We start from the raw sequence: 25207 nt of genomic DNA, 5'->3' as shown, positions 1-25207 counted from the left end.
CGCTCACCCTACTTTCCACATTTGTTCAGTAATCTTCCTCATTCCTTAGGAGAAATTTCCTTTTTCTTTCTTGACTCTCCAACTCACTCTCTCAGAAAAGAGTAACCGCTTAAACTGGAGGGCCGAGCCTCACCCTTCATTCAAATCTTTTCTCTAGCAAAGCGCTCTAATAAGGCGGACTAGGGACCAATTTTATCTCCAGACCAAATAGAAAGCAAACACTTCCTTATTAGGAATATAGTACTGTATTTAAATAAACTACAACATAAGGTAGTTTTAACAAATCCCTTGACCCCTGCAGAAAAGAAGCTAAACGCGTCTGCGTTTGCCAGGGAAGTTCTGCTACCCGGCCAGGCGGCGGGGTAACCAAAGGTACCACTCCAAGTGAGCGGCCGGTAAAACTTGAATCGGCGACCCCCGGGCGAAGAGTGGCGGCAGGGCGGCGGCGTGGCCGACGCGGACGCGGATTGGTCGTCACGGCGCCCGAACCCGCCGCGCGTGCGCCATGCTCCTCGCGCACCGCCCATCCCACCGCCCACTCGCCGGTCTGCGGCCTCGGGAGTGAGCGGGAGGCTGCTGGCGAGCTGGCGAGCGGACAGCGGGGCGGGCAAACGGCGTGCCCGGCCAGCTGTCTCCGAAGAAGGAGGGAGCGACTTTTCCGGGGTCTAGAATCTTCTCGAGCCCTTGTAGTTGGCCTAGCCCGACGAGGGAGAAACTGAGGAACCGTGGACTCTCCACCCGTGCCGCCGCCGCCATGGCTGCCATGATGGATCGGAAGTGAGCCTCAGGGCGACGGCTACCGGCGCCGGCGCCTCGAGTCCGGGTTCCCCGGCCGCTCGCGCCGGGGAGAAGACTGCTGACTCTCTTGGCCTTCGCGACCCCTACTCTCAGCTCGGGCCCGCTTCCTTCCAGACTGAGCGGCGGGGAGTGGCTCCCGGCCTCCGGCCCCGGCAGCGAGAAAGATGGCGGACCCGGCCGAGTGCAACATCAAAGTGATGTGTCGCTTCAGACCTCTCAACGAGTCTGAGGTGAACCGCGGCGATAAGTACGTCGCCAAGTTTCAGGGAGAAGACACGGTCATGATTGCGGTGAGTGACCCCCGCCCCCATACTCCGTCCCGCTTCTTTGGGCCTGGCTGGGCCCGGAGTTCAGGGAAGTGGGGTGCAGAATTGAGAACGAGCAGTGGTTCCCCAACCCCACATCCCCCCCCCCCGCAGTAGAGTTTGCCGGGTCAAATAACCATGGGGAGGGAGACTGCCCGGCTCCACGGGTGTTCCTGGATCGCCCCCACCCCGGTCTTAAGTGCCCAGAGAAGGGAGGCGCCTGGTCTCTGTCTGGGACGCTCCCCCACCTGGGGCGCTGGAGGAACTGTCGGAGGAGAGTTTAGTGTGTATTTGCCTATGTTTCTGTGTGTATGTGTGCAGTTACTGTTGCTGTTGGTGTTTTGGACTACCCCCGAGTTTACCATTTGTAACACATGCAAGGTTAAAGTTCAGCTAGGAATGTTGAGGTTTAAGACCAGCCCTACCGTACCTTAGGTAGTAAACATACCTAATTGTATAGAAACAGAAGGTACAGCTACGTGTTGAACCATATTTCTCTCTCGGGAGGAGGAAAAATTATCGAACAACTACAAACATACCTGTATCTCGTATGTTCAACCACCCGTCCTTTGATGAATGAACGTTCATGTTAACTATTACAAATGGCGAGTCGAGGACTGTAAAAAGAGAGTTTTATTTTGAAATCGGAGTGGTCAGTTTTCTAGCAGATCTAGCCAGCTCAGATTGGGTCAAGTAGGTGCCCAGAACTATAATCTCTTACCGGGTTTTATAGGGTAACAGTATAGCAAAGAGGGTTAACTGTGTATCGAGGTATTATAAACGCAAGCTTTAAAAAAAGTTTTTGATCAGTGAACTGAATTTCTTGTTAGTATTAATTTCTACTTCTACCTTGGAGAAAAATTGATTTTGATAATATCAAGGATGGAGAAATAGTGCCCTTTGTGGTGTAAAACACTACCAGAGTTGGCTGATCATTGTCAGGGAAACCAGAATGTAAGGTTGATTTTATTTATTTATTTATGTATGTATGTATGTATGTCTGTCTGTCTGTCTGTCTGTCTGATCTTGGGTATTGAAAGGTCTCTGAAAATATTTTGTATTCCCAGTTCAGGAATATTAAAATGGGTAGTAGGACACTGCCTACAGAACATGAATTGTGACTAAAAAAATTAAATATATCTTTCTTGGTAATGCCATTGTAGCAGAATTTTTTTCTTCGTTGCTATCATGGCACAAAATCTCAATGTTAATTTTTTCTCTAATGGCATTCCATATTTAGCATATTGTTTGCACAGTTTAGTTTGGAAAAAGGACAAAGAGTGTCACAGAAGATGGGACCTTGATGATTAGAGCATTGACATATAAGACAGGACTGAAGTTCTTTAAGAGTTTTTATTTGGAAGTTTGCAGAGTTCCACTTTAGAAAGTGAATGTCATAGTTTTTTGTTGCTCTGTAGGCTTTTTCGAACAAGTCATTAGATTATGAAAAACTGCCAGCTACTACTGTGTGAAGACTGTCGGGCTGGTTATTTGCTAACCAAGTTCATGAGAAAAACTATAAATGACATCATGATGACACTAAGAAGTTAAGCACCCAAGTAGTCATCCTTTTCCTTTAGGATGGTATCTCTGACATGGAATCAGAGGAAGCTTGCAAGACCTGGGTTAGTCGGCATATTGGCTGCTAGTCTCTCATAGAGTTTTTGTGATTATTTAGCTGCAACAGTGATTGACACATCAAAACAATTTTCCTTTTACACTTGTATTAAGAATGTCTTACTTTTGCAGATTTGTGTGTGTGTTTAAACAAATCTGTAAGTATTATCAAGATTCATTTGTTAGGATGATAGGATTTAGGATTCACAAAATACACAGAGAAGGCAACTTTCTGCCCGAATATGACATATGAGGAAAGACTTAAAAGAAAACAATTACCACGGTAAGCACACTTGTATTCTAGGTTGTTTGCTTTGCATAAGGTTCTTATAAGTTTTTATGTAGTTTCCTTAACAATGTGAATAGATTTAAATGATAATAGAAATAATGGATAGGTGATTGAGTTGTGAATCAGTAATAAACAGTTGTCCTTTAGGTAAACTGGTAAGCATTTTTAGTCTTTTTTTTTTTTTTTTTTAAGTTTAAGCAGAAATACAGCAGTCACATAGCCTTAAGAAATGTAAGGCAACATGTTTAGTTCATTATGTTCAAGGACTAATCTTTTGCATATACTAAGTCATTGGTTACTCTGAGTTCTCAATTTTTTTTTTTAAAGATTTTATTTATTTATTCGATAGAGATAGAGACAGCCAGCCAGAGAGGGAACACAAGCAGGGGGAGTGGGAGAGGAAGAAGGGCTCACAGCAGAGGAGCCTGATGTGGGGCTCGATCCCATAACGCCGGGATCGCGCCCTGAGCCGAAGGCAGACGCTTAACCGCTGTGCCACCCAGGTGCCCCAGAGTTCTCAATTTTTTTAATGAATTTATTTTTTAAAAGGCTGTTGAAAATTTGTAAGAGTGAAATTTTAAAATTTAAAAATCTCTAGGTTTGTTTTGTTCATTTTACTGGATCCTGATTCAAAATGAACAGTTTTAAGAAGGAATTGCTGCAGTGTAGTGTTTAAAACTAAATTATTTTAAACGTGATTTTAAAACATTTTGGACACAATCTTTGGTTCAATCAAAACGTAAAAGGATAGGTATTTTAGTTCGTAATATTACTGAATTATAGGTATAACCTGTGTTCTATAGGAAGTAATTTTTAAAGATTCTCATTTTCATCTGAGTTCACTTTTGTCCAAACTTTTTTTCCTGTTACATCAGTGATTTTAATATAATATGATCCTGTGGCAGGCACATCTTATAATCCTTTAGTGTTTCTCTGTGTTTTAACAGCCTTTTATACAGATTTTTTTGGTAATTAAGTGCTTGTTGAAGAGGTATAAATACCACGTCACACAAGTGAAGTAAATGGATTAATTTTATTATAAAAATTAAATTAAGAGAACCTGTTATCCACAAAAGAGGAGGGGAAGGGTGACACCTTATGTAGTTGAAATAAGCCTGCTGAAAACTCCAGGAAAAAGAAAATCAATAGAAAAAATTACTCTTTTATGCATCGTAAAAGTGGAACGTGCATATTTGTATTGTTAAGTATCTTGACTAATCATCGTTCCTTATATGGTATACTGTAGAGGCTGTCAGAACCAAAAACAGGCTGTTGTAGTTCATTGATATTAAAGGAAAGTAGAACCCAGTTAGATCATCTTGTCCAATTCCTTGCCTATAGCTCAACACGATTTCTTTTTTGAAATGAATGATGATACGATATTTGATCCTGATTACCTTAAGAGTGAAAATTAGAAGAAGCCAGGGGTGCCTAGGTGGCTTTTGTTTTTGGCTCATGTCATGATCTCCTGGGTCCTGAGATTGAGCTCTGCTTCAGGCCCCAGATCAGCGGAAAGTCTGCTTGAAGATCCTCTCCCCCGTTCCTCCCCTGGAGTGCATGAGCACTCACACGTGCGCAGGTGCATGCGAGCGTGCACGTGCTCGCTCTCTCTCTGTCTCAAATAAATAAATAAGTAAATCTTAGAGAGAGCAGCAGCCCTTATCACATACTTGTACAATTGTGGAATGTTAGCTAACAGTCATTGTCAAACTAAGCAAAGTCCGATAAGATACAATCCCATGTGATCTGAGGATCACTATTCAGAATTCCAGAGAAAGGTATATTCCTGCTAGGAGGGTGACCTTTATAACGAGATTTGCTGTTCGGCCTGGTCTCTGCAGATACAAACAGAAACCACTTCACTTAAGAAATCTAAGGTGTGGGGTGCCTAGCTCGCTCAGTCTGTGGATCCTGCGACTCTTAACCTCAGGGTTGTGAGTTCGAACCCTATGTTGGATGTAGAGACTACTTAAAAATAAAATCTTAAAAAGAAAAAATCTAAGTTATGGTTGCAGTTCAAATAAGCTTATTCCTATTTGGTTTTGTCCCCTTGAAGCCTAAGTCAGATGTGAATGCATTTTATGACTTAGAGTATCTTTGAAGGTTCATAGAATTAAGACTACATAATATACATTTCAAGGCCAAGAACCAGGTTTTTAAGATATGGACGTCCAGATCATGAGTTTTCCTTTGTATAATTTATTTGAAAAGTTTTTAGTTAAGAGATGCCCCTTAATTGTAGACTGTTAGAAGTTTTTGTTTCATGAGTCTTGTTTTAAATTCCAGGAAGTTATCATCAGTTAGTAACTTCATTGCTAGATTGCTAATAAAAACATTTGCCTTACATAACAAAATATACTTTAATTTTGGAATTAAAGTAAGATTTTTGTCACCTTAATGCTTAGCACATAAATTAATTTTTGATTTAACAGTGATATAACATCTAAAAATATCACATAATCCCAGCTTATTTATTTTTTGGTTTATGTATTTGCCGTAAGGAATGCCATAGTAAACACCAGCATAAAGTACTTTTTAGGCAGGTTTTACTATTACCCTTTTTCTTGTTTTTTTAAGATTTTATTTATTTGTTAGAGCACACACAAGCAGGGGGAGCGGCAGGCTGAGGGAGAAGCAGGCTCCCCACTGAGCAAGGAGCCTGAAGTGGGACTTGATTGAGCCCAGGACCTGAGCCAAAGGCAGATGCTTAATTGACTGAGCCATCCAGGAGCCCTGTATTTCAGATTCTACCCAGCCTTATTCTCTGTTCTTTGAACCCTACAGTCTATACTAATTAAATAACATTTCTAAAATTTTTTACTCATTTACAATGTCTGATACCTTATAGGTGCTAAATAAATGTTTGCTGGATACATGAGGAGGAAAATTTATTTTATTTTATTTCTTTCCCCATACAAAAAATCAGCGTGGTGATTGTTATTTTGACTGTACTTGTGTTTTCAAAATAGTTTATCACAAATAACATCTTGTACAATCAGTAAAGGAGTAGATTGTCTCTAATTTAGTTGCACCTGTAAAATTGAAGGTTAATGTCTTCATAGAATCTTAGCAAAAGGACACTTTTATGTTTGTCTCATAGGCAAAGAATAATCAGCATTGAGATGCCTGCTTTAAATTGATGCCAAAGTGAAGTCATCGTAGTATATCCTTTAAGAGTCCTTTCAGCTGCAGAAGGCAAACAAACAACAAATAGTGGTTTAAATAAGTAAGAGGATATTATTCTCACATGTTTAAAGTATAGAGATAGGCCCCTACTGCTGCTACTTACAGACTCTGTTATCTCTTGTCAGCCTTAAGCTATTGACTTTTCTTAATGTTTGTAAGATGGATGCTGCAGCTCCATCATTCCAGAAAGGTGAAAGGGCAGCTACAGCTGAGGTGGTCCTTTTTATCAGGAAAACAAAATCCTTTCCCAAGAACCCTCAGCAGATCATCACTTACTTTGTAGTAGTATCCAGAACTGGGTGGGTCGTGTGGGCTACTAGTTGCAAGGAGACTAGGCTGTCAGGTGGTTAGTTTCCCAGCCTAGGTAGTGGGAAGCGATAAGGGGAAGGAAAATTAGTAATGACTTTGGATAGCCATTTAGGAGTGACTCTTTCATTGTACTTTTCGTTGTAACTGTTACTCCAAACTTTGGGGAAGGAGATTGTGAAGTATAGTTCCTAAAACGTAAGGTCTTTTTTAGCTAAGGCCTAGGAAGTCTTCTGTAATGTTAAGGATTTTTTGGATGGTCATGATTGTATTTTGTATTTAAGATCTAGCTTCCTTCCCTTCATTTAAGAGAGGGTAGAGAGCAAGCATATACTTTCAAATACTAGAACCTCCTTGACCTCCTCTCTAATCTGTACATCCTCAGTTTTTCTCTTAGATTGTTAGATTGTTCCTGCCAACATTTAAACTTGCTCAGGTCTTGTCCCTAAAAAAAAAAAAAAAGTCTTTGGACCCACAGCCAGATTTCTGCTCTACTTAGTTACTTCCCATTCTTTTTTAATCTCTTTCCAATCTAACCTTTGTCATTGGATGTTTTTCAGTTTTGCCTTGACCTCACAGCTATATTTGACACAGTCACTCCCTCCTTGATAATTTTTCCTTGACTTTTCCTTGACTGGCATGGACACTGTGCTCTAATTTTTTTCATTCCGTCCCTCTGGCTCATTCTTGAGACTATGACAGTTCTCTAAATGAGTCCCCTGGATCCTTTCAGGGGATGCACAAGGTTGGAACTTTTCAAAATAGTACTAAGATGTTATTTGTCTTTTTCACTGTGTCGTCATTTGCATTGGATCTTTGCTTCATATACTTCCAACTTTTGGTTTCTTGTAGCCTGCAGGCTCATTTCTGCTTTAGGATCTTTATGTGTCCCATTCCTAGGCTACTTCCTGCACTCACCCTCCCATGACTAGTATTGAAGAGACAGGCAGTGAACTAGGTGCTACTCTTTTTTCAGTTTTTAAACATCCCTTCTCCAGAGTGGTTCCCTGGCATTCTTCCTTCTCCCAGATTCAGGTTCTTCTCTTACATGCTCTCATAGCACCCTGTTGCAAGAGTCAGAATTCTAGTCACTTAATTATTTGTCTGGTGTTTGCCCCACTATCACTTAACCTCCACTAAAGCAGAGAGTATGTCTGTCTTGGTCATCATTCTAGCAAGATGTATGTCTAGTATACCAGGCATTCTGTAAATATTTGTTAAATGAGAAGCTATTGCAGTAAAATGAGAAGCCTAATGGGAGTAGTGGAAGGAGCTCTGAATTGGCAGGAGGTTTGAATTTAAATTTAAATTTTGTCATTAACACCTTTGGTACCTTTCAGGATTCTAGTTTCCTTATCTGCAAAATGATATTATTATTGAAAATAGCATCTCAGTACTTGCCAGAGTAGACAGTCATTAAATAAAAATTAACTCAGCAATATTTGAGTGCCTATTATAGTAGTGGTATGCCCTGGAAATATAGCAAAGACTAAATCAGACATTTTTGGTTTTGTGGAGTTCATTCTAGTGGATTTGTACTTGGTGATCCCTAAGGTCCTTTCCACAAGAGTCTGTGATGTGAATAAATGTATAGTAGGTACCTTATTTAGAAGGTTAAATATATGATGACATCTTTAAGGGAACTTAGAACTGTCCATTCACCTTAATTTGTGTCGTTGATACCTTTGTTTCTGTTTTTTCAGTCCAAGCCTTATGCATTTGACCGAGTGTTCCAGTCAAACACCTCTCAAGAGCAAGTGTATAATGACTGTGCAAAGAAGATTGTTAAAGGTAAATATATTTAGCCTGCTGTTATCTCAACAGTAAGTAAAATTTTGTGATCTTTCCCATTTACCCAATTTTTTTCATTTTAATGCCCACCCTTTATAGTTAATTGTAGAAGACGGGTTGTTTAAATAATTAAAAGATCAAATACTATTAGTAAACACATTATTGTTCGAATTTCACAAGCTAATTTATATACAGTACCTAATGAAGGGTATTATAAGAATATTAGTGTTACACACTTGTTCTTGGAAGATGCAGTTCTGGAAATACAGCAGCGTGAGAATGAATACAAAATAGTTAGGTTTCTAAACAGTAGTAGAAAATGGTGACAGTCTATCATTCTTCCATTCCATTGTTCTTTCTTCCCCCATCCTTGTGTTCAAAAAAAAAAAAAACACTTGAGGAATTTAACAGATTCAAGAGTGAGAAAAGTGTGTATGTTCCAGTTGATACTATTAATTTATACTAAGGTTTTTCAAGTATATATTTTTTAAAACCATAGAACCCTAGAGTGGAGAGGGTGTGAGTGATTATCTGGACTAGCAGTTACTACAGAAATCCCTTTTGTCAAAGGGATCTTACAGTTAAATAGCCATTACTTTATGGTATAATTTATTCTACTTTTTGTCAGCTCTGATTGTTAAAAAGTACTTCTTAGATCGAGGCAAGAATCTGTCTTGTAGCATTCACTAGGGTAGAGGGGATGCGATTCAGTATAAAGGTGGACAGGTTAGGGTTAAGTAGGAGCATAGACAGTTCATCCAGTAAGAGGAGAAAAGGTAAAGTTTTTGGATAGAACTAAGTCTGTAGATGTGATGGAAGAAAATGTAGATGTTCTCTTCATATTCCATTTTGTCTGTGATTGAGGGTGCATAGTTAGCCCAGAGTGAGGATGGAGTAGGGGGTTCTAGAAAAAGGAATAAAGTTTCTGGCAGTAGAAGTGAATGGATTAGGGAAATGTAGCAGTATTGCCAGGCAGCATTGCCAAGGGCCACTCGAAGTTAGCTGCCAGAAGAGTTGAATTTACCTAGTTGGGGTTTTGCCAGGTGATTACAAAAGAGGGAGAGAAGGGCAAGAGAATTTAGGCTGAATCAAGAGAATGATGATAATAGTGAACAATGGAATCTAAGGTGAATGAGGGGAAGGAGAGTACAGGTGGGAGGAATGGGTTTGAGGGACAGCAAAAAGAAGTGGTAAGATTAGTGTGTTACAGTCTTGGTGGTATCAAAGGTTTGTGGAATCGGTACTAGAAGGAATAATAGGGGTGGATACTTAATTGACATTAAGAAGGCAGTGTAGGTAGTAATGAAAAGGTCTAGAGGTTAATTGGCATCTGAAGGAGTAAAGGACAAGATCATGGGGAAAACTAGGTCCAGGGTCTGAGAGGCCAGGGTATTTTAATAGGATCATCTACTACACGGACATTGAAACCACCAGGAATTATAACAGGAATGTATTAGTGAGAGACGGTGGACTAGATGCTGAAATATTCATAGAAGGTGCTGGAGAATTAACTTGATTTTATAAATGATTACAACAAAGAGGAACAGCAGTGCCATCTTTTGTTTATAGGCATCAAATAGTTTTCCAAGTGGATCTGTCATAGAACACAATTATATTACATTCTTTTTTTTGACATACTTTTTTCATCAGTACAGCCTAAGATTTTATGTTAGTTTTTTAAATAATATTAAAGTATTGATTCATGAGCACATGGGCAATTTAAGTGTACAGGTCTTTTTCACATCTGTTGTAGCCAACATTAAACCCCATTCTACACTTGAATATTGGAGGTTTTTAATTTGACGGTAAGCTTTTAAAGTGTGGATTCCATCTTCATTTTAGCTCTTGATTGTATTTTGGGATTTGTTTTTATGGTTATTAGGGATGTATGTTGGCTGTCAGCTTATTTGGTAAGTCTGTTACAGTGACAAGGACTTGAAATTCCGTTAAACTCATTTGTAGACGTTGTTTGAAAAATATTACTCTAAATCATTTATAAAATGCTTAGTGGGCCATGGTCCTTAGTTTTTGGCAGTTAATTAGGTCACACTGGGTATTCAGCCGACTTCAGATTCTCTTGCACAGTTACCTAGTTTTTAGTTTGTCAACATATCAACAAGAATATGATGAAAAACTTGCATCCTTTTGTGAAGTCATGGTACATGAGGCTGGTGTTTCCCCAAAGTATCAGTTGGATGACCCTATCCAGACAGGAAATGAGGTTAGTTCAACCATAGCTTTTCTTATTTTATTTTATTTTATTTTATTTTATTTTATTTTATTTTATTTTATTTTATTTAAGATTTTATTATTTTATTCAACAGAGATAGAGACAGCCAGCGAGAGAGGGAACACAAGCAGGGGCAGTGGGAGAGGAAGAAGCAGGCTTCCAACCGAGGAGCCTGATGTGGGGCTCGATCCCATAACGCCGGGATCACGCCCTGAGCTGAAGGCAGACGCTTAACAACTGCGCCACCCAGGCGCCCCAATCATAGCTTTTCTTTAGTGAAATTTTGGTGTACCAAAAATAATCTATCATTTTTCCTTTTTGAAAATGAGTGTAACATTTACAAGTTAGTCATCTGTTGCTTTCGTTCTCTGTGGCTTTTAGAAATCAGCTATGGTAGCTGTGAAATTTTTTTTTTTTTTAAAGATTTTATTTATTTATTCGACAGAGATAGAGGCAGCCAGCGAGAGAGGGAACACAAGCAGGGGGAGTGGGATGGGNGAAGCAGGCTCACAGCAGAGGAGCCTGATGTGGGGCTCGATCCCAGAACGCCGGGATCATGCCCTGAGCCGAAGGCAGACGCTTAACCGTCTGTGCCACCCAGGTGCCCCTAGCTGTGAAATTTTTATCCATGGAATGTGATTCTCTTATAACTAGAAACTTGAGCTCATTTAAAACCATTCTTTCACTGTCTTATCCACCTCAGCCTTAAAGTCTCTCTTGACAGTGTTTATTCTGTTGTTCCATTTTGAGGATAATATTGTAGAAGGTGGTAATAAAATGGGAATACCCCTTTCTTACATTGTCTGTTAACATTTTATTCGCTGGGCAGTTGTAGGTCTACTCAGACATTAGTCTTTTTCTGAATATTTGAAAAGCTCTTTTTAGGGCCTTAGTTTTTGTTTCGTTTTGGTTAGGCTTATTCTGGGCTTTTATTTTTCTCATGCTATTCTAGTGATTTTTATCTTTTGCACATCCTTGGTTATATAGTCTTTTTTTTTTTTTTTAAAGATTTTATTTATTCAAGAGAGAGTGTGAGCATCAGTGGGAGGGAGAGGGAGAGAGAGAATCTGAAGCAGTTTCTGCGCTGAGCATAGGGCCTGTCATAGGGCTTGATGCCACAACCCTGGGATCACCCTGAGCCGAAACTAAGTTGGACACTTAACTGACTGAGCTACCCAGGTGCCCCATAGTCTCTTAATAATAGTCTCATATCTGCCTTTCTCAGAACTCTTTGAAGAAGGCAGGTAAGTAAATTGACAGTTGCAATATGCAGTGATAAGTATAATGTTTGAGCGTAGATGCTATAAGAACACATAGGATAAGACTCCTCCAAATTTATTTGGGGGTGGTTTGAGTAGTTGGGTTGGAGGAAAAAAGTAAACCCTAAGCTAGTCTTAAAGGATGCACAGAGTAGGAAGGAGAAGGAGGGGTGCCTTCCAGGCAGAGATGACACATACACCAAGGCATACCCACAGGAGGAGTATCACAGTGTGGGGAACAGCAGACATTATGGTGTGACTGAAGTTGAACCATGTGAAATTGTCAGATATGATCATTTTGATCAACACAAAACAGCAGTATGAGAGGAAGTATGGTGGGAGGGGGCAAATAGGAGCCAGGTCAAAAAGTGCCTAATTTTACCTGATTAACAGATGTATGCTCTCTAGTATTTTCAAATAGATGAATATTATTTTTCTTTTCTAAAGATCCATGCTTAAGATAGGTACATTTCATTGTATATAAATTTTACCTCAGGAAGAAAACTGGAAAATGAATCCTAGTTAATGATACCTGCATGGTGAAGTATTTAGGTGGAAGTGTACTGAAGTCTGCAGTTTACTTTGAAATGCATTAAAACATGAGATGGATGGATAGATACATGATTAAACAATAAAATTATAGAATGTTAATGATAGAATCTTGGTGGTTATAGGAATGTACACTGTTAAATGTATTCCCTTTATCTGTATGTTTAGATTTGTTGGGGATAAGTCATAGAAAGCAAAGTCAGGGATGGATTTGAAGGTAGGCAAGAATTATTTTCCTAATTGATAAAAGTGTTTATCAAACTATTTTAGTGATAATGTGGCATGTCTGGAAAGCACTCATCAGTCATTGTTAATATCCCTTGCACCGAGAGCAGATTGTAGATCATAGCAGGTGCTTAGTAAATATTTGAATGTTGAATATTCCATAATCTCTGTAATCAGACGAAATTTTTAAAGTTATGCTTAAAGTCCCCAAATGTATTATATACATTTGTTATCCTGGGTGCCCTCATATGATATAGTTTCACATAACTGCAAGTATACTGAAATATCCTGTAGACATACGCTACTAACTGTGATCTTGAGGGAGTCACCTGTTAATTCACCTACCAATATTTATAGCTATAACAAAAATTTGGATTTTATCCTTAGGTTTTATTTGATTGATTAAAAGATCTTAAGCAGAAGGTATGACATAGATATACTGAGAACAATTATATGTAAAGGGAGTGAATTGTAAAGAGTCTAAGTAGTTTGTTTTCCAGATGATTTCTTGTTCAGAAATACTGCAGTGCCATCTATTTTTTTTTAAGGTGGAAGAGAGGGACGGCGGTGGGGGGGGAGTTTTAAGCCGACTCTGGGCTCAGCCTCACAACCCTGAGATCATGACCTGAGCTGAAGTTAAGTGTCGGACTTAACCGATTGAGCCACCCAGGTGCCCCCAATGCCACCAATTTTAAATGTGATTTGAGATCTCTGAAATTTTCCCAGGGAAGTAAGCACCTTCTTTTTCTCGTTAATAAATGTGTCTGTAGGAAATTTGTTAATATCTAGTTAGTGGTGCCCAGTGTTGGATTTGTTCTTTTTTTTAAATAATTAAAAAAAAAACAAGGATTGGCCTGCTTACTAATTTACTTAGCGTCTGCTATTTCCAACAGAGCCTTCTCTTTTTACTTAGACTTCCTCTAGAATACAATGTAATTTCATAGTACCTTTTAGTCACTGAAGACAACAGAACAAATCCCTGAAAATTGAAAATCAAAAGGTCGCCTTGTTAACTCACATTTTCTTTTTTCCCTTCAGCCTAGTAAAGGAAGATGCTTAGATGTTAAAGGTAGTTCTTGGTGTACATACAGGGCTAGAAAAGGTTTATTTTTAATTTCACAGGTATTTTGAAAATTATTTTTGAGGTACAACTGGGCTTGTTACGCATGTATAAGGAGGACTATTGTATGGGTTTGTGAGCTCTAACTACCAGTTAACCACTAATCGGTAATCTTGTTTGTAAAAGTGAATTCGTATCTGTGTAAATTTGCAGAACATTTTTTTTTAGGTCACATAAAGCTTTGGGATTCAGATGTAAAGACATTTGAGATAGACACTTACATGAGAGATGATCATAAACAGTGGAATTTAAAATTTGTGTTTTATTGACCACAGAAAGTAATCTGCGCTGGAGAGAAATTAATTGCTCAGGTGGATCATCACTAAGAAAATTACTATTGGGGCGCCTGGGTGGCATAGCGGTTAAGCGTCTGCCTTCGGCTCAGGGCGTGATCCCGGCGTTAAGGGTTCGAGCCCCACATCAGGCTCCTCTGCTATGAGCCTGCTTCTTCCTCTCCCACTCCCCCTGCTTGTGTTCCCTCTCTAGCTGGCTGTCTCTATCTCTGTCAAATGAATAAATAAAATCTTTATAAAAAAAAAAAAAAAGAAAATTACTATTAATATATTATTCTTACTTTTTTTCAGTCTTTATAAAACTTTCATGAACTGAACTTCATCTTTAATGGTATCTTTCATATTAGTGTAAGGAAAATCTGAATCTTCCTCACCATTCTTCCCACATATGCTTTGTTGTGCAGAGTTGATTATGCATGGATGAGAAACAGGGTTAATTAATATCTGTGTGAATTTTTTCAGAGTATTTTCTAATATTCTTAAGTAATTTCTTATGAGTCTTTTTTAAGGGAAAAAGATCCCCTGAGGTATAAAAATCTCTTATTTTCTCAGATGTACTTGAGGGATACAATGGAACAATATTTGCATATGGACAAACATCCTCTGGGAAGACACACACAATGGAGGTAACATTTCATAATCTGTACTTGAGTGTAGTTTGTAGTATACACAGTGCATTCATTGTTTGCGGAATGATTTTACCATGCTTAAACATCTTTATTTACTCTTTATTGCATTCTCTTGTACAAATAATACGCAGGTAACATCGCTGTTGGAATCTAATCAGTTCTGGAGTTTGAATAATGAAATTATATACTTGAAATCGTAGCTTTGTTTTATCAGCATAACCACGAAATACGAGCATTTTAGAATTAACAGGAATTTTCTGTTACCTTATAATAATGGGATATTTGAAATTTTGAATGTTTCATATGTTTTCATTTCTATTCACAGCAATTAATTCTCTCCAAATATCTGCTACTCTTCTTTAATAAGAATGTCTCCACAATTATCAGTGCTGCTGTTAATAAGATGTGGTCCTGCCCAAACTTTGCATCTAGAAAACAGCCTGTTATCTTATGCTGCTGCTACAAAGCATCTGCTTTTATCATTTATCTGAGCATTCTGTATCAATGATTGCTTATTTTAGTGTAATTCATATTACTTATTCCATAAAGTTAAAGAGAACAAAGACATTTCTAGCATTTGTGTGGATTTGACTTGAAGGAATAAAGACTTATATTGGAAGAAACAAACTAAAACCTTTTTTGAAAATAAATTCATTGCACAAGCATGGATAATCTAAATCTAATGATTAAATAAAAGGCTAAGATCAGTTGGTAACCCTTGTTGTTGACATGCAGTTCTTATGTGTAACTTACCAATATAATAGTTGAATTGGATTTTTTTAGATATTTGTAAACCTGTTTTCACCAAAAAATGGCAACAATTACAATTAACTGTCTTCTGTTGACTATAAATTAAGGTTGAAAGTTTTTGCTTGTAATTTATACTTCTTAAAGTCTTATTTTGTTATCTGTTCAGGGTAAACTTCATGATCCAGAAGGTATGGGGATTATTCCAAGAATAGTGCAAGATATTTTTAATTACATTTACTCCATGGATGAAAATTTGGAATTTCATATTAAGGTAAAAAGCCTTGGGGAAAGATTGTGTTTTGTTTTATACCTAAAATAATTTTATTCCAAGAAACTCAAAGGTTTTTTTTTTTTTTTTTGGTAAAGGTTTTATTTGAGAGAGAGAGTGAGTGAGAGAACACAAATGGGGGCAGGGTTGGGGGAGGCAGAGGTAGAAGCAGACTCCCTGCTGAGACCCTGGGATCATGACCTGAGCAGAAGGCAGACGCTTAACTGACTGAGCCACCCAGGTGCCCTGAACTCAAAAGGTTCTTCCTGTTCTCATGAGTCTAATTCATTTTAGATGAAGGTACATAATGGAAATTGCTTTTTAGTTACATGAGCAGTTTAGAGAGTTCAGATCTTCCCATTAGAACATGAGCTATGGATGAGTTATTAATAACTCTGCCCCCTTGTCTAGATCGTGCTCCCTCAGACCCCAGTCAATTCAGTGAATAAATTATTTTAAAATTTTAGTTGATCTTTCTTCCTTTATTTCTTTACCCTTCAGGTTTCGTATTTTGAAATTTACTTGGATAAGATAAGGGACCTGTTAGATGGTAAGTTAAATTCTTGCTCTGTTATCATTTTAAAATAGCATGTTACTTTTTTTTAGTAGTAGATATGAGACCATTTCAAAGTGACCTATATAAAATTGACTTAAGTTATAAGAAACAGGTGTTATTTTAAAGTTTTTTTTAAAGTTAGTTGAATGCCTTTGACACATTAAATTATTTAAAGCACGTATTTATGGGTGCTTGTGTTTCTCAGGTAATAATTAGAGAATTGTATTATAGTTAGAGATCCTAGTCTTCTGTCAGCTGTCAATTAGATTCATTGCCCTTGGGCAAACTGTTAAACCACTCTGGCTTATTGTTATTTTCAAAATGTGGGTGCTAGAGGTTGCATTGGACCTAAAATTCTGTATCGCTGTATTAGTTTCTATTTAAATCTCTTACTGTTTATACAGTTTTTAATAGTGTTGTGTCATATCTTTAAAATTTACCTATTAGGTCGCTTGGGAAAGGAAACAATCCATTGAATTAGCTATTCCATAACTAGTTTTGGAGGTGAGGAGAATGTTGCTGATACTATTCATTTTTCTTTTTCAGTTTCAAAGACCAATCTTTCAGTTCATGAAGATAAAAATCGAGTTCCCTATGTAAAGGTACTTATAAAATAATACAGAATACTTGTTTAGAAAAGCCCTGTACTAAAAAAATTTTAAGGCTATTGACATCTTTAAAAAATTATTTTATAGGGGTGCACAGAGCGTTTTGTATGTAGTCCAGATGAAGTTATGGATACCATTGACGAAGGAAAGTCCAACAGACATGTAGCAGTTACAAGTAAGTAGGATGTTTATTAACACTAGTTAAGGTACAAAGCTGCCTTAAAATATCTTTTATCAAGTTGATTAATTGTACTTTTGTAAAGTAATGCTTTAGAAATTATTAGTAAGGGAAAGCCATGTTTGTTTATAGTTGTTTGTGTAATTTCATTGCAGATATGAATGAACATAGCTCTAGGAGTCACAGTATATTTCTTATTAATGTAAAACAAGAGAACACGCAAACGGAACAAAAGCTGAGTGGAAAACTTTATCTGGTTGATTTAGCTGGTAGTGAAAAGGTAAAATCTTTATATTCTGGTAGATACTTAAGCATTTTTATAAACTTAAGCTCGAATTTGGACTTCGGCATTATTCATTGTTAACATGTTAAAAACTATAAATTGGATTTGATAATATTTTTGAGAGTTAAAAGCATTGATGCCAATGCTTATGACTACTAAAACTGAGAAACCAGTTCCAGATTACTGTCATTTGTGCCATAGTCCAGTTTAACCAATAGGTGTTACCTTTGACTTAAGGTGTATGATTTTATTGAGAATTTTGTTGAATATATATTGTTACAAATTTTATTAGGTATCCTTTTCCTTATTTTTGGTATGTGTTTTACCATACTGGCAGCGAAAACTGGTAACTGCCCATTAGTCTTTTCTGGTTTGGTTGTACTGGTAACTGCCCATTAGTCTTTCTTTTGGGTGATTATTTAATAATTACACACTATACTGTATGCTAATCTGTTTCTAGTTTATGTGAAAATCAAAATAAGTTCAAATATTTTAATATTGATCTCTGTAACCATTTTTGCTGTTTTGCCCATTTTTCTTCTGATTAAAATGGCATAGCTATTCCCTTTTCCCTAAGTCTTAAACACATCCTTCAAAATCTGTCTTTGATTTTTGTGAATACTGAGAGGCTGTTTCTTCAGCCACATTTTTAACATTTTATCCTATCTTTAATATATGTATTTCACATCTTTTAAAAAGAAGTTTGTTTATATATTTAAATTCAGTCTGTAATAGTTATAGTATCAACATTATGCTTTAGCAGATTTTAAAAGGTTCCTCTTTTTTAATGAAGCAGAGGGGGTTAACAAATAGTAAATTGCAAATGTACATGTAAATTCGTTATTTTCAAGAGCACAAACTAAAAATAAAATCTGGTATATCCTTAATCACATTCTTGTTTTGCACCAGTTACTTGACCAAGTTCTCAGAAGACTGATACTCAAGAAATAGTGATAGCTTAGAATAAATAATTGACAAATAAAATCATGAAACTTTTCATTTCATTGTTTGCTAGCTATTGATGACCTCTGAACTTTTTAGAAAATCCAAAAAAACTTAAAATTTTGTTTCATTCTTTTGAAATCTTATGTATAGGTTAGTAAAACTGGAGCTGAAGGTGCTGTGCTGGATGAAGCTAAGAACATCAACAAGTCACTTTCTGCTCTTGGCAATGTCATTTCTGCTTTGGCTGAGGGAAGTGTAAGTATACACATCTTCTCTGTATTGTTATCTTATGGGGAGTTACTTAAATATCAGTGTATAATATATGCATGGGTGTTTGAGTGAAAGATTTGGTGTGTTTGAATCAGTATGTGTTGTCTTATGGGAATTTATAGTATTAGTATGTAGAATTTAGTTCTCATCTTAATACTAATCAGTTAAAATGACCAAAATCCCTTTGTAACATACTTAAAGTGTAACAAATTTTATTCCTTAGAAACCCACTGGTCTTCTGTTTTTTTTTGTTTGTAGACATATGTTCCATATCGAGATAGTAAAATGACAAGAATCCTTCAAGACTCATTAGGCGGCAACTGTAGAACCACTATTGTAATTTGCTGCTCTCCATCATCATACAATGAATCTGAAACAAAATCTACACTCCTGTTTGGTCAAAGGTTCGTTGTTAAGAAAATACAAAGTCTCAATGACAGCTAGGTCTTTTGTTTATTAAGTCTAGGAAAATGTAGGTAGACATTATTCAAATCAGTGCATATTGTTAACATGCTAGACACGGTTTTTTAATTGAGGGATAATATAAGCAAGGTCCATTTTTAAAGCTGCTTGGATTTGAATTAAGTTTTAATACATATCAAAGTCAAATGTTAACTTCAGTCAAATTTATGAGAAGCTTTGATTCAGCATTAAAGAAGATAAGCATTTAAATTTGGTAATAAAGAAAAGCTTAACTAATATAATCCTGTATTAGCCTGTTGACATATGTGACAGGTTCAGGTAATGGGATAACCAAATGTGAATTGCTTAACCTAGGAAAGTCAGTAGTGATGATTTTATCTTTGACTTTCAACAATAATTTTTTAAATTAATTTATCCTTGCAGATGAATTGGGACAATCTGGGCCCTTGCTTTTTTTATCCTCATCAGGTTGTTTTGTTTTGTTTTGTTTTGTTTTTTTAAGCTGTTCATAAGTTTGGGGACTGACACAAATTTATTTAGCTTGTGAATAAGCACTGTAGTTACTATGGCTCTTTGTATTTATTCATAAAGATAATTGAACAAGAGTAGTCAAATTACTTAACCAAAAATTATATATATATGATGCAAATGTATATATCATATATAGGTAACATCTATAGATACCAGTTGAAAATAATTAAGTCTAGTCACCTTTTTTTCCCTGCAATTACTTCTCTTAGGGCCAAAACAATTAAGAACACAGTTTGTGTAAATGTGGAACTAACTGCAGAACAGTGGAAAAAGAAATATGAAAGAGAAAAGGAAAAAAATAAGACCCTGCGGAACACCATTCAGTGGCTTGAAAATGAACTCAATCGATGGCGTAATGGTAATAATTTATGAATATGTCATTTTGAGTTTGATGACTATGAATGCAAAGCTATTTTGTAAATTTGAGACTCTGATATGAATATAAATAAAAATAACAAGCATCCATTTTTACATTTTAAGTGTTAGGGATCATCAATTAAAAATGAATAAAATCTTTTAAATTTTGATTTTACTTGAAATAATAGAGGCACAGAGGCCATCTTGGAAGCTATAGAAGTCACAGGTGGCAAGGTTCCTACAGTAGGGTGGAAGCAATAAAATTTATAAAATTTGGTGACTATTTACATGATGGGGGAGAGTCAGAAATCATTGTAGCTTCTCAGATCTCAGACTGAGCAGATAAGAAAGTTGGTGAGAGCTGCTGAAATTGAATAAAATTGCAATTCATTTTAGACAGGTGGATGTTTATTAACTATGCTGTTCTTATTTTAGGAGAGACAGTGCCTATTGATGAACAGTTTGACAAAGAGAAAGCCAACTTGGAAGCTTTCGCAGTAGATAAGGATATTACTATAACCAATGATAAACCAGCAGCTACAATTGGAGTTACTGGAAACTTTACTGACGCTGAGAGAAGAAAGTGTGAAGAAGAAATTGCTAAATTGTACAAACAACTTGATGACAAAGTAGGTATTGTTCATGTTCTATTTTGTTTTAGAATGTTATGACATAGGTATTTTTAATTTTAAAGTTATGGGTCCAGGGGACCTATATATATCTTCCTTGATTTCTGTTAACCTTTTGGAAATCATTGTAAAGTTGACCCTCAGATAACACTGGTTTGATCTGCACGGGTCCACTTAGATGTGGATTTTTAAAATAAATACAGTGCAATAATACAAATATGTTTTCCTTATGACTTTTTATAACATTTTCTTTTCCCTAGCTTACTGTATTATAAAAATACTGTGTACAGTCTGTTAACAAAAAATATGTATTAATTGTCTGTTTATTGGTAAGCCTTCCATTCAACAGCAGGCTAACAACAGTAAAGTTTTTGGGAAGTCAGAAGTTATATGTGGATTTTTTTTTTTTTTTAAGATTTTATTTATTTATTTGACAGAGATAGACACAGCCAGCGAGAGAGGGAACACAAGCAGGGAGAGTGGGAGAGGAAGAAGCAGGCTCATAGCGGAGGAGCCTGATGTGGGGCTCAATCCCATAACGCCGGGATCACGCCCTGAGCTGAAGGCAGACGCTTAACCGCTGTGCCACCCAGGCGCCCCTATATGTGGATTTTTAACTCCGTTGGTGGGGGTGGTGAGTCAGCGTCCCTAACCCTCACATTGTTCAAGGGTCATCTGTATTAATAAAAAATATAAAATCACAGTTTCTGTTCCTGTGCAGAAACTATGTATGAGACTAATTATTTTTCTCTTTAAAGGAATTTTCAAAAGAAGATTGGGCATTGGGCATTCTCCAAGGTCATTGGAGAGCCTTAATGAAATGACTTTTTAGAATCAGGGATCTAAGGTCTCAATAATTAAGGTGATGCAGGAGATTAGAATGGTAACAAAATAAAGTGTTTTCCTTCTTTGATTGTTATCAGTCAGTAGTGTGAAGAATAAATTATGAACCGTATAGAGAGGAAAGGGAAAACACGAACAGTAAAGAGACTAGAAGTGAATAGTTCTGGTTTTGGCTTTAGGTTATATTTTGTATGTATTTTAAGCAGAGATGGCAGGTTTGGAGTAGCTGCATGGCTGTTATTTTCAATAATAGATTTAAACGTTTATTATTTTTTGCATTTAAACTATTTAATGAATAGCTTTTATAAACAAGCCTTTTTAATTGTGTGATGTTACAAATATTAATTGAAAGAAATTCCAACTCTTTCAGCATTTTTCCTGGAGATTGAAATAAGCTATGTTGAATTTGGAGTGAAATATTTTGGTCAGCGGAATAGTAATCTTACAACTTGTGTTAGAAAACAGAATCAGGTTGTGAGCTATTTTGTTAACTTATTACTTTAAAATTGTAGGATGAAGAAATTAATCAACAGAGCCAATTGGTAGAGAAACTGAAGACACAAATGTTGGATCAAGAAGAGGTAAGTTGAATGCCTTACACATTGCTTTCAGAAAAGCGTTATAGTTTGTCACTATTTTTAAACATAAAAGATGAGCCTACAGAGCTCAGAATAGAAGGGAGTACGTTTAAAATTCTTTTTAATATGCCTGTGCTTCACTGTGGATGATAAATCATATGGATTGAAGCAAAGATTGACTTGCTCTTAAGGTTTTTCTTTTTTTCAGTTTGAGTTCTAACTGGAGGGGAGAGGGTAACTTTTTTCAGGATTCTTCAGTATACTTCTACTGGACTTTTTAACTCTGTCTTCTACTTTCCTTACTTGAAGTACAGTGCTATTTTATCTCCTTATTCTCCCCAAAACATGTCTTACTAATTCTTGAGAAAGACTTACACTGGGCTGGGATAACTTTACAGTGTCCCTCCCTTTATGACGAGTATTTCCACATGTAAATGAAAGAAGAAATATTGAAAACAATGTTTTATTGTCATTCGTTCACGTAAACACACAGATACAGGTTTAAAGGGATAATTGAAGAAAGAAAACAACTGATTTCTGAATTGCTTTGACCTGTCTTTAGTAATTGTATATTTTGAGGTATGACTTGCTGTAGGAATGAGATGTCAGTGAATGAAACATTTTTTTACTCCCCTCTCAGCATGCCTACCTTCATCGAACCTGTTCATTTTTGCCTTCTTTACTTTCATCTTAGTTCTTTCAAGTTTCTCTTCTCTAGTTCGTCACCTAGTTTGGACCCTCAGTTTATCTTATCTGGCAGAGTGGGGGGATAATTAAAAAATGGTACTTCATGTAAGGGTTGTTTTGGAGATGGGGGCAAAGATTAAACAGCTTCAATAAGGAAGAGATAGCCAGCGTCAGTCAACTTAATCCTGGTCACATCATCTTTGTACTTCAATTATAGCGTGTTTCTCAAAAGGGTCTCTAGTAATGTTCACACAGTTCATTATAATATTATTCTGTGCTCTATGTTATAGGAGATTTAGCATGCGTGGCCCCTACTTCTAAATGCCATTAGCCTTCTGCCCCATTAGAAATACTCCTGCAAATTTCCAGTTGCCCCTCCCTACTTAAAAGCCACTGACCCTAGATGATTGCAGTGTTCTAACTAGTCTCTTGGCTTCTCTGCAGTTCAAATTTTATATGTTGATTCTAAGTTTCCTGAGGCATAGCTCAGGTGCCACTTGTTGACCAAAGAAAATCTAAACTTTTTTTTTTTTTTAAAGATTTTATTTATTTATTCGACAGAGATAGAGACAGCCAGCGAGAGAGGAAACAGGAGGGGGAGTGGGAGAGGAAGAAGCAGGCTCATAGCGGAAGAGCCTGATGTGGGGCTCGCTCCCATAACGCCAGGATCACGCCCTGAGCCGAAGGCAGACGCTTAACCGCTGTGCCACCCAGGCGCCCCAAAGATTTTATTTGTTTATTTGACAGAGACAGCCAGCGAGAGAGGGAACACGAGCAGGGGGAGTGGGAGAGGAAGAAACCAGGCTTCCAGCGGAGGAGCCTGACGTGGGGCTCGATCCCAGAACTCTGGGATCACGCCCTGAGCCGAAGGCAGACGCTTAACGACTGAGCCACCCAGGCGCCCCAGAAAATCTAAGCTTTAAGCATGGCTTCTAAACATCTACTAATTTCTTTCTTTTTCTGTGCTCATTTTTCATGAACCTAGTATGCCTTTTCCTTTCTATTACATTAATTTGCACATGACTAAAATTGGCCAATTCTAGCCACCTTCTTCATGAAGAACCTACAGAAATACCTTCATGGTTTTTTTTTGTTTTGTTTTGTTTTTTTAAAGATTTTATTTATTTATGTGACAGAGAGACAGCCAGCGAGAGAGGGAACACAGCAGGGGAGTGGGAGAGGAAGAAGCAGGCTCCCAGCAGAGGAGCCCGATGTGGGACTCGATCCCGCAACGCCGAGATCACGCCCTGAGCCGAAGGCAGATGCTTAACGACTGCGCTACCCAGGCGCCCCTACCTTCGTGTTTTAAATACTACCAAGCACTTTGTCCTGTCCTGTCCCTCCTTTATGGCTCGTAGTTAACATTCCATCTTGTATTGCATTTATTTATGTACCTTTGTTTCTTCTACTAGATTCCTCAAAGACAAAGTCTTGTCTTTTTTTTTTTTTTTTTTTTTGGTTTTTTTTNTTTTTTTTTTTTTTTTTTTTTTTTGGTTTTCTTGCTGTTTCTCAGTGTCTGGCACAGTGCCTGGATATAGTAGTCACTAAGTCTGTTGAATGAATAAATGTTCAAACAGTTAAAGCATCCACATTTTATTCCCTTTGTGTTAAGCAAATGGGTTTTTTAAACCTGTATACCTTTTAAAAACCTGTATACTTTTACTCTTTTACGTAGCTTTTGGCATCTACCAGAAGAGATCAAGATAATATGCAAGCTGAACTGAATCGCCTGCAAGCAGAAAATGATGCCTCTAAAGAAGAAGTAAAAGAAGTTTTGCAAGCCTTAGAGGAACTTGCTGTCAATTATGATCAGAAGTCTCAGGAAGTCGAAGATAAAACTAAGGAATATGAATTGCTCAGTGATGAACTAAATCAGAAATCGGTAGGATATAATTCTGTTTTCTTAATATTTTAGTACAAGTATTCTTAACGGAAATTAAGTAACTTCTTTCTAGTAGGCTCAATATTGATAGTATCCATCCATTCTTAAGGAATTCCAAGCCTCAACTTCAGTTCCTCCTTTATATAAAGCCTTAGAGGTGAAGGAAGAGGGTTATTTTTTAGTTCCTGAAGGTCTGTTAAAAGGTAATTAAAATGCCATTTGAAGACTTACTGGCTATTCCTAATATTCCGATGTTAAAGGGAAAATAAGTTAACTTCTAGTTGCTCAATAATGTTATAAGATGATTGTTCAAACTAAATTAAGAAATGTGCACATAAAAATAAGAGTATATACAACCTCCTGTAACTTGGGTTTTGTTTACTGTTAAATTCCCAGCCCGGAGCAGAGCCTGCCTAGCACAGTGTAGAAGGCTCTTCCTTGTGATCCCGTAATAGATAAGAATCTTTGTTATCATCGCTATAGAACAGGATTAGCCACCCTCCTAGAGCGGTGCCAAAGGTAGTCTTATAACTGATGGCAACTGCTGTACTTGCAGCATCATCATGGATGAGCTCTCTTACTAACATTTTATTACTGTCAATACCAACTTCTTTTCCAGAAACCACATCTAGAGTTGGACTCAGAGTTAGTGTTCACTACTTATTTCCCTATCCATGTTCACCTATCTAAAGGAAAGCAGTCAGTACTATTTTTAAAGGTTTCATGCCCCTGATGAGAAATTCATTTTCCCCTATTAATCTCCAAAGTTACAGTCTAATAGCATGGAGAGAAGGTGCCTTTATAACTCTTACTGAGTTGCAT

General features: G+C 37.1%; 1 protein-coding gene across 1 annotated transcript in view; it reads left to right on the top strand.

Moving 5' to 3' along the window:
- The first annotated feature begins 541 nt into the window (after positions 1-541).
- The window catches only part of KIF5B (kinesin family member 5B), a 42415-nt gene continuing 17749 nt past the window's right edge, over positions 542-25207 (top strand). The window contains exons 1-14 of the mRNA XM_034643655.1: positions 542-1088; positions 8205-8292; positions 14521-14594; positions 15514-15618; positions 16117-16165; positions 16718-16773; positions 16867-16954; positions 17113-17237; positions 18336-18440; positions 18714-18859; positions 19619-19767; positions 20202-20395; positions 21751-21819; positions 24179-24385. Of these exons, the coding sequence (XP_034499546.1) occupies positions 963-1088; positions 8205-8292; positions 14521-14594; positions 15514-15618; positions 16117-16165; positions 16718-16773; positions 16867-16954; positions 17113-17237; positions 18336-18440; positions 18714-18859; positions 19619-19767; positions 20202-20395; positions 21751-21819; positions 24179-24385 (1581 nt within the window). The 5' untranslated portion in view covers positions 542-962. The remainder of the gene's footprint in view (positions 1089-8204; positions 8293-14520; positions 14595-15513; positions 15619-16116; positions 16166-16717; positions 16774-16866; positions 16955-17112; positions 17238-18335; positions 18441-18713; positions 18860-19618; positions 19768-20201; positions 20396-21750; positions 21820-24178; positions 24386-25207) is intronic.

The sequence above is a fragment of the Ailuropoda melanoleuca genome, chromosome 15 (genome assembly GCF_002007445.2).
Source record: "Ailuropoda melanoleuca isolate Jingjing chromosome 15, ASM200744v2, whole genome shotgun sequence".
Lineage (NCBI taxonomy): Eukaryota > Metazoa > Chordata > Mammalia > Carnivora > Ursidae > Ailuropoda > Ailuropoda melanoleuca.
This window is presented reverse-complemented; position numbering and strand designations above follow the sequence as displayed.